The sequence below is a fragment of the Rhea americana genome, unplaced genomic scaffold, assembly GCF_003343005.1.
Source record: "Rhea americana isolate MKP2758 unplaced genomic scaffold, rheAme1 scaffold_628, whole genome shotgun sequence".
Taxonomy (NCBI): domain Eukaryota; kingdom Metazoa; phylum Chordata; class Aves; order Rheiformes; family Rheidae; genus Rhea; species Rhea americana.
This window is the reverse complement of record NW_028186788.1, coordinates 1-12247: the sequence shown is the minus strand read 5'-3', so window position 1 is coordinate 12247 and position 12247 is coordinate 1. Positions and strand designations below refer to the sequence as shown.

At 55.6% G+C, this 12247-nt stretch overlaps 1 protein-coding gene across 3 annotated transcripts; it reads right to left on the bottom strand.

Moving 5' to 3' along the window:
- Positions 1-13: 13 nt before the first annotated feature.
- Positions 14-12240, bottom strand: PAN2 (poly(A) specific ribonuclease subunit PAN2). 3 transcript variants are annotated; one of them, XM_085320304.1, is made up of 26 exons: positions 12119-12240; positions 11393-11693; positions 10638-10807; positions 10295-10415; positions 10016-10093; positions 9571-9838; positions 8989-9331; positions 8293-8389; positions 7516-7635; positions 7197-7316; positions 6993-7121; positions 6620-6819; positions 6064-6206; positions 5593-5699; positions 4970-5068; positions 4412-4488; positions 3743-3884; positions 3303-3440; positions 2515-2574; positions 2168-2258; positions 1932-2089; positions 1659-1802; positions 1252-1431; positions 824-917; positions 435-632; positions 14-342 (listed from the first exon to the last, which is right to left on the bottom strand). In XM_085320304.1, exons 2-26 carry the CDS (start codon positions 11672-11674, stop codon positions 308-310), a joined length of 3594 nt encoding a protein of 1197 aa, XP_085176430.1. In that variant the 5' UTR covers positions 11675-11693; positions 12119-12240; the 3' UTR covers positions 14-307. The 3 variants fall into 3 exon arrangements, with proteins under 3 accessions (XP_085176430.1, XP_085176433.1, XP_085176432.1); XM_085320307.1 differs by having other exon boundaries at positions 6064-6203; XM_085320306.1 differs by lacking the exon at positions 12119-12240 and adding an exon at positions 11867-12097.
- Positions 12241-12247: the final 7 nt, after the last annotated feature.

Genomic DNA, 12247 nt, shown 5'->3' with positions numbered 1-12247 from the left:
CGCGGCGCAGGGGTCCGAGGCTGCCTGGCTGCTTTATGACCGCGCCCGGTGCCGGGCCACGCCGCAGGGCTGCCTCGCGCTGGGCCCGGGGAGCGTCCTGCCCCGGTAACGGCCCCGTCGGGCAGGGGCCGCCCCGCGGCGCGGGAGCGGCCCGCGGAAGTTCAGGCAGAGGCTGGGGCAGCCCAGGCCCCGGTGCTGGTTCCAGTTAGGAGTGCATCTCCGTCGCCCTGCGGGGCCGTCGTGCCCCCCGGGGGCTGCGCCAGCAGCGGCAGGGTCCTGGCGCAGGGACGGGCCACCGCCGCCCCGCTCACAGCGCCAGCACCGGCGGATAAACCGTCGTGTCTGCCGGAGACAAAGCACAGCGTGAGGAGGGAGCAGGCGGACCGGGCCACGGGGCGACGGGGCRCGGGGCGGTGCGCCCTGCTGTGCCTTACGCTTGGGGCTGCTCTGGCTGTCCGGCTCCGGCACCTTCCAATCCAGCTTGCGGCCTTTCTCGTAGAGGGCCTTCAGCACCTTGCGGAAGTCGTCGGGCTCGCTGCTGTTCTGGCTCAGCTCCAGGTACTTGCGATAGAGCTGCAAYGCCGTGCGCGCGTCCTCAATGCTGTCATGGGTCTCGCCCTGAATCTTCAAGTCTGGGGAGAGCGTCCCGGTCAGGGAGGGCAGGGGCAGGGCTTGGCAAGGTGGTGCAAGGGCTCTTGGGGACCTTACGGAGTCGAGGTGGGGGTCTGCCCCCCACAGTGGGTGTTAATGCCCTCAGTGTGGCCGCAGCCCCAGTCCTGCCCCACTGGCACCTCCCCAGAGGTACAGAGGAATTGGCACTAACCCAGGAAGTACCAGGCGAGGAAGCGCAGGGAAATCATCCTCTTCCTTGGGATGTGGAACAGGTACACGGTGTCAATCACCTGGTCCTTGGGCACCTGGAAAGCAGAGAGTGTCCCGCTGCCAGGGCTCGCTCTGGATACAGCCCTTATCTGAGCACACACACAGTCCTGATGTGGTGGGGCAAGCACCAAGCTGCCAGCACCGCCTGGACTCTACCTGGGCAGAACTCACACTTTACGCTGGAAAGCAAAGTGCACCTCACCAGGAAACACCACAAAGGCAGGCTGGGACCTGCCTGATTTACCAACACCATTCCGAGATCAGCCCAGGATCCATACCCCCACCCAAGATGCCACAGGTCTCCTCCCTCCCCCCCCCCTCCAAGACAGGCCATGCCCTGGTTTAGGGATGGGGACTCGGTGCTGTCACCATGAGGTTGATGACGCGGAAGTCCTTCTGCAGCCCATGGCCCACAAACTTGACTCCCACATCAATGAGGAAGCGCAGCTTCAGGTAGGTGGATTTGAGAGTGGTGAGGTGCTTGGAGGAGATCTTGGCATCCAGGTCTCCCGGCTTGATCCCTGAGTACTGGGTCAGATAATCCACCACCTATGGACAACAGGACCCATGGTAATGTACTGGGAAAACTGAGGGGCAGGCACAGGGGTTTGTCCCCTGCTGCTTCCCCTGCCCAACAGCCAGGCCAGGCAGGGGAGAGTGCTGATGTCATTCTCAGTTTCCTGAGGAGGAGCCTCTCCATCAAGTATGAGGCACAGTGGGTCTATGTCCTCCCTGCTGGGCAGGAAGCTGAGCAAGGCCAGGCAGGGGCCCAGTACCTGCTCCTGGGTGGAGATGTAGTCATCAATGAAGGGGACACCCTCGTTAGGGCCCTGCCCACGCACACATGTGATCCTGGCTACTGACATCTGGCTAGGCTTGATAGTGGACTTGGTCCCGTCACTGCGCAGCTCGGCCTCCTCCTGTGACGGAGCGCTCAGTGAATGCCAGCTCTTGGAGGAAGCGTGGCGTCCTGGTGCACCCAGAGGGGCTGCCCTGCTCCCCTAGCACCCGCCTGCAGCATCCTGTGCCCTGCCCCAGGGAGGCCTGACCTCATTCAGCGTGACGAACTCGGCATCCAGCCCCACTAGGTCACCCGCCTGCGGCATCTCGTTCAACATGAGGGGGATGAAGGTGGCATGACACTTGCGCTGCTTGCGAGCCAGCGAGGCCTCAGCCAGCAGTACACTGGCTTCAATTGGGTTCTTGACTGCAGGAAGAGACAAAGGGAGGTCAGCTGGGAGCCGGATTCACTGGCCACGCAGCCCCTTCCACCCCAGACACTCACTGACGAGGTTGTACTTGGAGTTGAGGTTCCTCTGGGCGTAATACAGGATAGCTGGCACCTTCCAGCTCATGTCAAACTGCACCGCCTCACACTGCAGGGGAGAGAGGGACAGTGCAGGGGCCCAAGCCAGGGCTGGGTGCTTCCCTGCAAAGCAAAGACCCCTCCCTCCACAGGATCATTGCATCCACAGTCTCACTTTGACATGGCCAGGGCTGGGCCCTACTCAGCCCTATGTGCTGGGAGCTAGCCGCCTTCCCTACCACCCCCTGCCATAGGGGCAGAGCAAGTGACACTGCCCTGGACTGGGAACATAGCCCCTAGCATGGTGCCCACACTGGGGCACTTACCTTATCCACAGGCTCAATGAGGAAGTCGTTGAAGAGGTACCACTGTTGGTGTGTGACTCCCTAGGAGGGAAAGGCAGGGATGCTCTGAATTAGTCCCCCCTCCCCCCGAGCCAAATGCAATGACTCCTCTACCCTGTTACCAGTGAAAGAAGGGGTGACGATGCCATGTGGGAACTCCCGCCCTTCCTGGGACACAGTGGGGAAATCCCTGCTGGCCTGAGTTGTGGTGATGTGTAAATGAAGCACTGTGAGGCTGAACGGGCTGTTTCTGCCAAACTCCTACCCGAAACTCCATGGAGATGTAACCGGTAACAGAGACAGGGACACAGCCCTGACACACTGAGCACTCTGGGAATTCCTGCCTTGGGCATCTCCACCAGCTCAGAGGGAACTATCCAGACTGGTCCCCCTTTCCTCTGGAAGGGAGATGAGGTTCCAAACCCTGACCTGGAAGCACAAGGACACACTGGCAACACACTCATGACCCAGGAGGAACTGGTCTGAGGAAGTGTGGGAAGGGCACTTCTTTASCCCTTTCCTCTCTGTAAGCTGCATGAAAAGCACTTGGCCAGGAAGCCAAGTGCTATCTAGTATATTTAATAAATCACTTAAATTCAACCATTTACTAAGAGACCCAGGAATGSGTCAGGTAAACTACCAGATCCCTGAGTGAGCACTGGGCAGGAATACCCTGGCAAGCAGGACTCCCTAGGGACAGCACTGCTCCTAAGGAGCCTGYGAGTATGTGGGCTTTGGGCTGTAGTGCGCTAGTCCCACGGGCTTCTCACCTCTTTCCTTTGGTGGTAGGTCTCTCCCACTTTGATATGCCCCACCAGGCTGCCCCCTGTGCGAGAATCCAGGATATGAACGACGGTGGCTATTAGATCGTAGATATACACCGAGTCGGGATCATCGGAGGGGCTCAGCTGCAGGAAGGAAGYGGCCCCAGAGGAAACGTCTGAGTCCTGTCCGAGAGGAATGCCCAGAGGCAGCTCCCAGGCCTCAGACCCAAACCCCAGAGTCTGGACGTGCAGTTCTGACCACGAGTCTGAAGGTTTCCTGGCTGGCCACGATGGAGACGCAGGGCTCACATGAGCTGCCTCAGAGAGGCCTCTCTGGCCCTCTCGCCCACACGCAGCCAGCAAAACGGGGTGCTGAAACAGTTCTGCTTCCACAGTGCCATGTGCATGCAACCACGTGGCCCCTGAGGCATCTCAGCAGTCTTTACCTCATCACTTTCACTCCAGTTGCAGATGTCCAGCTCCTTGTTCTTGGTCAGCCTCATCTTGATGGCGTGGGGGATCCAAATGTTCTTCAGTTCCTCCACGGAAGAATATGAATGCCCCATGTTGGGGTTCCCCAGCTCCTTCCTGCCCGGAGAATCACGGAAGACTGTGTTGGAAGGAATCATAGATAGTTTTCCATGCCAACCTCTCCTGGGCAGGATTCGAACTGCCCAAACAACACACCAGTCAGCCTGTTCTTAGACGCTCTACAGAACAGATGAGGAGAGCCAGAGCTGCACCACTTCTTCCCAGCTGCCAAGAGAAGGGGCTGGGAAAAGGCATCGGCTAGCCTCAGTCAAAGAGGGTAGATACACAGTCCTGGATCTTTTGTCCGTCAGGAAAGGGAAAGGGAATGAGGGCTCAGGGCTCAAAAATGGATCATAATGGTCTCCGAATGGGATGCTGTGCAGAGCACCCTGCTGGCACCCAGAGCGTGTCACAGTCTCGAGACAGCAACAACTGTTCCAGTTTAGAACCCACAAGGGGTTACAGAAGGGCAGCTAAAGTCATTATCAGATGATAAACAGCTCCAAGTTCTCCAAGGCCAAGAAGAACAACCCAGAAGATGTCAGTGTCCATCTACATTCGCCACCCCAAGAACGGTTACCTACCATTCTCCAAGAGAGATTTCTTTGCCTCTGGAGATCTCAAAGCCTCCTCTCTTCATCAGGGCTCTCTGAAAGGCATACTGGCAGCAAAACACAAGCATCAGCAGAGAATGAGAGTCTGTGCTTGTGAACATATAGGTGACAGCCCAAAGCAGCAGTGGGGGAAAGACAGAGACCATAAAAGTCAGTGACAGGGAGAAAGACAGCAAGAGAAACCCAACTCTCCACTAACTCTCTGCCAGGCTCTGTATTTTGGGAAGTGGGCACTGTCTCATTGCTCGTAGGTCCTGGGAAAATGACAGAGTGAGTCTACTGGAGTCCTGTCAGCTTTATCATGGCACGAGATCTTGTCTTTTCCAACTCCAAATGCACAGCTCGTGCTACAAGCATGACCAAATACCAACATGTCCTCTGCAAACCAAGTATGGTGAGGCTTGAGAAGAGAGCAAGAGACTGCTACAGACAAGATCAAAGTGAGAACACCTCTGCAGAGCAGGATACACAGCAAACCCTGTGTGCCTGGGGAAGAAGCCTGCTTCTTCTCCAAAGTGTCTCCCCCACCTCAGCCTGTGTCTTCCAGAAATCTGCCTCCTTGGAGCTGTTCACCTCACAGTTAATGACCAGGACGTCTGGCAGACAGCGAATATTCCGGGTCTGGACCTGCAGAGAGAACAGGAGATGGAAGCAGAGCAACACTAAGAACCCTGTAGAGGCTCCAAATTGGATTTGGCATGTGCTACCCTTTCCAACACCTTTGCCTGTACAGGTTCCTCCCTACTGGCTGGCTAGGGCTTGTGATAGCTGGGCTACTGTAACAGACACTAGGGCTTGGAGCAGGCTCTTACCTCTCCAGGACTGCAGGGCTATGCCAGAACAGGTGCACTCAGCTCCTAAGGGAGTTTCCACGCGCTCCTCTACCCCAGGGGGGATTTAGCTGGGATCTGCATGACCTGCAAGCTGTGTTCCAGCACTTGCACAGCCCTGGCAGCCCAGGGAATACCCCGCACCATGCCGGCTCGCAGTTCAGGCTAGGAACCGAATCTCCGGCATCTGCTCAGGTTCCCCACTGACTAATGGAGAAACTGCCCTGCTCAGCCTACAGCACAGGGTGCTCACACCCTTCTCCCACAGCCCCTCTGCAGCCCGTGATGTGTGATGTATTTGCCTCCTCCTCCCAGGCTCACCGTGGGCTGGTACTTCTCACAGTTCTCACACCAGGCCTGTGTGCTTTGCTCCAAGCAGATGCTTCGCTTTAAAATTTGGGCAAACTCATAATCTTTCACTGGCTTCTCTAAGGGGAGAAACGAGAATAACGTCACCTTTCCACATACAGGTCTCTACCAATTAAACTCAGCCAAACCTCTGGGGTTTTCCTCACAACCTCCAGGGAGAAAGTCAATCCCAAAATATGCCTTCCTGTAGCCAAAAGCTTGGTGGACTAGAAACCCACAACCAGGCCTTGGCTGCTGACTCTGCAACAGCCCAGGCCAGACAACTGCAGAAACACCTCACTGCAGGTGTCTCTGTCAACTGGAGAAATGTGGCTCATCCATACAGATAACAACTGCCACTCAGTCCCTCTGCCCCAAGAGAAACACAGCAGTGTTAAACATACCAGACCCTGCCCTGCCTGCCTCCCCAACCCTGCATATTACCAGTGCTCTCAGGGTAGGACAGAGTGAAAAGCAGCGTGGAGGACACACGGACAGTTTCCTTGCCGCAGCGACACATGCTGCAGTTCTCCATTTCACAGCTGAACAGCTGTCCAATAACTGAGTCCCGCGAGGTCCCAAAGCTGCTGCAGAAAGAGAGCACATAGGTTAGCAGGGTCCTGCAGTCCCTGTGGAACAGGGCAGGATGGTAGGGTGGGCTGAGCATTGGGGTTCTGAACATCCCTGGCTGCACATGTGTCCTTGAAGGACAGCACCCGAATTCCAGCAGCTCTTGGGGAACCAACCAATGGGCTGCCAGAGCCAGTGCCTCTTGTGCAGCCCCTACCCAAGCCAAGTAGAAGGACTAGGCCTAGGAAGGACAGATCAGCAGTCTCTCAGCACAGGATTAAAAGTGTGCCATACGGGCAGCCTGCAGCTCAGTGTGTTCCAGTGCAGCCCTTAGGGTAAATGTGGGCAGTAAGGAAGCTATCTCCTGAGGGATGGATGGGGCCTTTGGGAGCCAGATCCCCTCCCTGGTCCAGGTACTCCCTGTACTCACCTGCCGCCAGCTCCCCGATAGGCCTGCGGCACCTCCTGTTCCTGGGTTTCCTGGTGCAGCTGAGTGAGGATAAAACGGTTCCAGCTCTGAATCAACCGACCAAGGTTCACCTTCCCTGTAGCCTCGTCCGAGTCAGCAAGGATCAGCCCCAGAGCAGAAGCTTCTGGGATTGTGCGGAAAGCCCGCAAAAAGTTGCTTCCCTGTGGATGGGGCAAGGGCAGCATGTCACAGAGGTCAAATGACAGGAGTTTCCAAAATGTCTGATGCCATCCTCTGAGGCTTGGCCCCACCCTGCCCTTGCTTCACTGAGGAGGAATCTCTCCAACCTGCTCGCCTGCCACCTTCACAACCACCACCTCAGCACACCACCAACCTGGCARGGGTCTCCTCTAGACAGGTCCAGCATGTGGAACAGCAAGCCTAGCTCACAGCCCAAGCAGAACTCCTTCTGGCACAGGTGATTTTGGACCAGGCAGCGGACTGGCTCCAAGAAATACAATACCTAGCAGAGATGGAGCAGTCAGGGGATGTACTGGGGGGCTGCAGCAGTCTGGGGCAGGCCTAGAATGTCTCCCACCTGGATCATGCAGTTGCAGTAGGCGTTGGGGATATGCGGCTCCAGGCCTGCGAACAGAGTCTTGTTGTAATGTTTGAAGTCGAAATCTTCCAGCCCCAACTTGGAGTATTTGATTGTGACCTGCGCAGAAACACAGTGTGTCAAACAGAAATGCCTTCTCATACCTGCAAAACATATAGGTGCTCCTCACAGAGACATGAGCAGAAGCTTGGGCCCACATGGGTCCTGTAAGATTCCTGCCCCAGTTAAGCCCAGGTTGTGGACTCACAGACAGCCTCCTTTCCTCCCTATGTCCCAGAGAAACCCTGGGGAAGGCTACCTTCCTGTACTTCTTGGCCACCATGTAGAGGTGTGGCTCCTCTTCTCGTCCAATCGGGGACTCGGGGACTTGGCTGAAGCTGTCAAACTCGTTGTCCAGCTCTTTTAACCGATAGGGGATCTGCAAGGGGGGAAAAGAAGGGAAGAAGAGCTGAACCTTGATCCAGAGTCAACATGAAGCAAGTACTGAAAAACACAACTCCTGGGCTTTCCTGTCTTCTCAAATGAGCAAAGGAATAAACCAGAAAGGAGCGGGGCCCTCCCTTAACCTGCATGAAGCCTCCACACCTTCCTTCTTACAAGGGACTTATCATTGTGGGAAACTACAGCAGCACTGCGGGCAAGGAGAAAACACACCAGTGTTTTCCCAAGGGTGAGGGACGTGCCATAAATCTCCGAACTGGACTACTAGGACCTTTTCCTAGCAGAGAGCTAGGAACTTTGCTCAATATCAATAGAGCTTTGCTCCTAGCCTGAGAGGGGCACTCCAATGCTTCCCAAAGGCTGGTTCACCCAGTGACTCTGCTGAAGAAAAGCAGTTAAGTCCACYGCCTCTTGCAATATCCCATGCCAGTGAGCTTCACCTCCTACCCCTGTTCGGAGCCCTGCAGAAAGCTTCGAACTCATTCAGCACATAGCAAGAGTTTCATCCGTCCATAAACTGCAGCCATGAAGGTGCGAGCCCCAGAGGCAGCGTGACACTCTGCTACTGACAGAGATACGCTACACCCTGCAGACTCAACCTCAAGATGCTCAACATCCTCTTAAGAGCAGGTACCTGGTTGCGCAGCTTGGTCCGTGGGTTTGGGGCATAGCCGATGAACCCCACTTTCTTCATAGTGCGCAAAATCTCAGGATCTACTGGAGGGGCACGCCTACAAAACACACCACAACTTGGAGGCTGCTCTGTTTGGCAGCATTATGTAACCAAAGGCCTTGCTGCACAGATACATGCTGGATTTGCTCAGGGACCCACCAGCGGCACAGCGGGGTTGCTCCCATTCAGTCATTCCACCCAGGACCTCAGTGTTCCCTTTCTCTTATAACACAATACCTGGGCTGGGTCAGAATATGGCAGCACTGCTTAGCTCAGGAGTATTTAGGATAGGGCTCAGGCAAAGGAAAAAGAAAACAGTTTTCAGATACACAAAATGTAACCAGTATCTCCCCACCACAAACATGGAGGTTTGGCCATACTGCTGTTTTCAGACCTATCCAGTCACCAYACCTTAGCAGTCATGCTACACAACAGGGAACATTTCGCGGGAAAAATGACCAGGATGGGCTATGCCAGCCGCGAGATGTGGGAGCTGCAGCAGTGCCCCAGCTGCTGCTCATCACCAGAGCCTCTCTTCTGCCCCCAACCCTGCATCACCAYAGTGCCCAGCTGTACCCAAGAGCCAGAGGGGGAGAGAATCGTTGCTGAGGCCAGCTCTCTCACACTGGCTTTCACAGGAAGAGACTGGCAAATTACCGGGGTGCAGGGGCAGAGTTGGCAGCTGGCCAGTCTGACAGCAGCGTCTCGCTGGTCAGTGGCACAGGGATGAGCGAGAGTGGCACGAGGTCCTGGTTCCAGTCCAAGTGGGGCAGTGTGTCGACAATGCAGGGCAAGGCAAAGTCAGTCTCCCGGGAGTAGGTGTTGAAGGTGACCTCCGGGGAGTCAGCCCAGAGGTGGACGCAACCCTCCGAGTCGCCGAAGGCCAGGGCCTGCTTGCTGGCCGACACGTCGAAGGTCATGATCAGCGGCCCAACTGTGTTCACGTGGAAGATGTCAGCAGGGTTGGCGAGGCCTGTGGGCTCGCAGAACTGGCACTGACCTGTGCGAGAGGGAAGGGCAGAGTGACATGGCACCAGGGAGTACAAAGGCAGGTCAGCAGGAAATGCAGTAATCCAAGTGCACCTTTCACAGAGCCATTTGGACTAGCTGAACCAGATTGAAACTATATCCCACTGGATTTGAACATAAGCCTGGAAGGTGCTGAAACTGTCACCAAACTCTCGCTGGAGCACAGCTGGTGCGGAGCCCAGSTGGACTGGGAAATACAGCTTCACCCACCTGTCTGGGAGATGATGGCCAAGCGGGAGGTGTAGGTGGGGATGAAGCGGAGGAAGAAAGGGTTGATGTGGACCTGCAGTGGGGTGGTGGCTCGCATCATGCGCAGGTCGTACACCTTAAGAAAGCGGTCGCAGGCCAAGCCATTCATCCGGCTGGAAAAGCCACAGGTCACCAGCAGGTTGCCATGGACATCAAAGTCAGACAAGCTGCCCGAGTACGCATCAAATTCGTGCTCCATCTCAAATGTRCGTAGATCCCGCAAGGAGACCTAGAAAGGCAAGGCAGGGGATGCTGCACAGGGGATGCTGTGGGGGTACCACACAGGCAGCTGCCAGTGGCTTCGGAACCACTGAAGCTCTGAGAGAAGCCAGACATCAACTTCAGGGTATCCCAGAGAGAAGCACAGCATCAGCAAGGCTGCCAGGTAGGCTGGGGCTGGCGTTACCTTCCCTGAGGTATGTCCACAGAAGAAGAAACGGTTTGACTGACGCATGATGGTGATGCCAGGTACCTCCACAGTGTACTGGGAAAGATGCAGAACAACAGAGTGAGGGGGGCAGAGCACCAGAATGAGGTACCCTTCCCAACMTGTTCTGTCACATGAAGCCAAGCTTGACCCACTCCTCCCACTAACTCTCTGGAAGTGGAGAGGACTCTCCATTCTGCAGAATGCAGCCCTCAAGCCAGGGAGTAGAGCCGGAAGCAATCCCAAGACTGGCCATACCTTCTGTGTCTCCTGGACAGTGTTGAGGTCTATCTCGATCACGTGGTTCTGCAGTCCACCAACAAGCAGAGTGCTGGTGTCTGTGAGCAGGAGACTATGCATGTCCTCAGACTCATCCATGCTGCAGGAGATGGGGAAGGACAGGACACATGCTCCTGTTCAGCTTGGGGATGTGTTTCCAGGGAAGGGGCTGAAAGTCTACCCTCATCCTCCTCCCAGATCTAGCTTTTATATTGCAGGCAAAAGGGCTGGAACCATCTCTACCTATGAGCAATCAGGACGATGAGCTCTTCCCCTGCACAGGGCAAGCATGGCCCACCTGCTGCCAGAGCGAAACACTCACAGGTAGTCAAAGATGATGAGGCCTCCTCGTGACATATACTTCAGGTTAGTTTTGGTCAGGAAAAGGACACCATTCTCCAGGCTCTGGATCTGGCGGATGTCATCACTACTGTTCACTTGGAAGGAGGAATACCGCTCCAGTGTTGGACCGAAGAATGAGGTGGCATGGCCCTAAAATCAGACCCGGACAGGCTTGTCAACATGAAGCAACACTCACCTTGGCTTTACTTGAGTGTGACACAAATGCCACATTCAGCTGCTCTAGCTTCCAGGCTCCTACTTCTCAAGACAGGTTATCAGCTACCTTACTGCTTCAGCCAGCTTATAGAAGGGGCTTCCTCTGTTACAAACTCCAAAACAGCAATAAGTTGTTCAGACTTTTCCTTTTTAGGTAGATATATATGGACATGAGGAAAGAACAAAAAGCTCTACTAGCCTAAAAGTTCAGGACAGCAAAGCTGCTTGGGAAATACCTAAGGGTCTTTTGTAGCCAAATACATCTAAGTGCTTCCCATGCTCCTAAACAACTAAATATCAATCACCTCCACCCAGACACATTGCACTCAAAAAGCACAACTCCCATTTCTGAGAGCAACTCCAGCTCTGTCCTGAGCAGAACCATCCTCTGTTCAAAGCCAGCTTGCCCCCAGCTGGTCAGAGTGAGCAGGTGTCAGGCTGCAGTATTTGTGCAGACAACGGAGAAGCTAGGCAACGACCCTCCCTTCCCCTTCCCCAAGGCAGCTTGGAGACACCTACCCCATGATTTCCAACCCACAGCATCTCTTCATGCAAGTCGAAATGGCAGACAGAGACAGGCACGCCCACTTCAGAGACGGCAGTGTGCAGCTCGGTGTACATGCCCTCCATGATGTGCACTGACTCCGGCACTGTGATACCCTCTAAAGACACCCCCTCAGGATCCAGCTCAACGTTCTGCAGCAAGCTGGGGTTGAGGTGGGCATCCAGGACAGGGTCCAGTGCAGGGTGGAGTGTGGGAGCATACTCAGCAAGGGAGGGATCGAGACCTTCAAAATTCATGGTGAAAACCAACGTCTCCCTTTAAAACAGAAAAGGAACTAAATATGTCAGTCAGAAACACCAGGGCCCCCCGATTCTTAGAAATTTATATACAAACACTGTGACTACAACCAATGGAAAAAGCTGTTGGAATCTCCAGTGAGGGTAAGATCTCTCTCTCCCAGCCATGGACAAAGGCAATATTAAACTCACACATGCAGCGGATGTTGTAAAGTCCCTTCCCCAGGACACACTCAGCACTCTGTCATGGCAGTGAACCGCTCGGGGAAGGACCCTGAGGGCAGCTCTGCTCTCATGCTGACGTCAGCCCAGGCGCATCTGCCAGTCGCTGCGTGGGGAGCCCCAGCCCCCCGCTCCCGCTGCCCTGCAACGCTGCCCTCCCCATGCAGATCCCTTCCCACAGGCCCGGCCCCATGTGGCAGAGGTACTGAGGCAGGTCCACACCCAGCATCTCCTTATCTCTGCAGGCCTCGGGCCGACACCGAATCGCACAACAGCATCTGCTCAGGCAGAGGCCAGATCCTGCGCGGGCTCGGGCGGCTCCAGCTCGGCCAGGCACGAACAGCGCCAAGG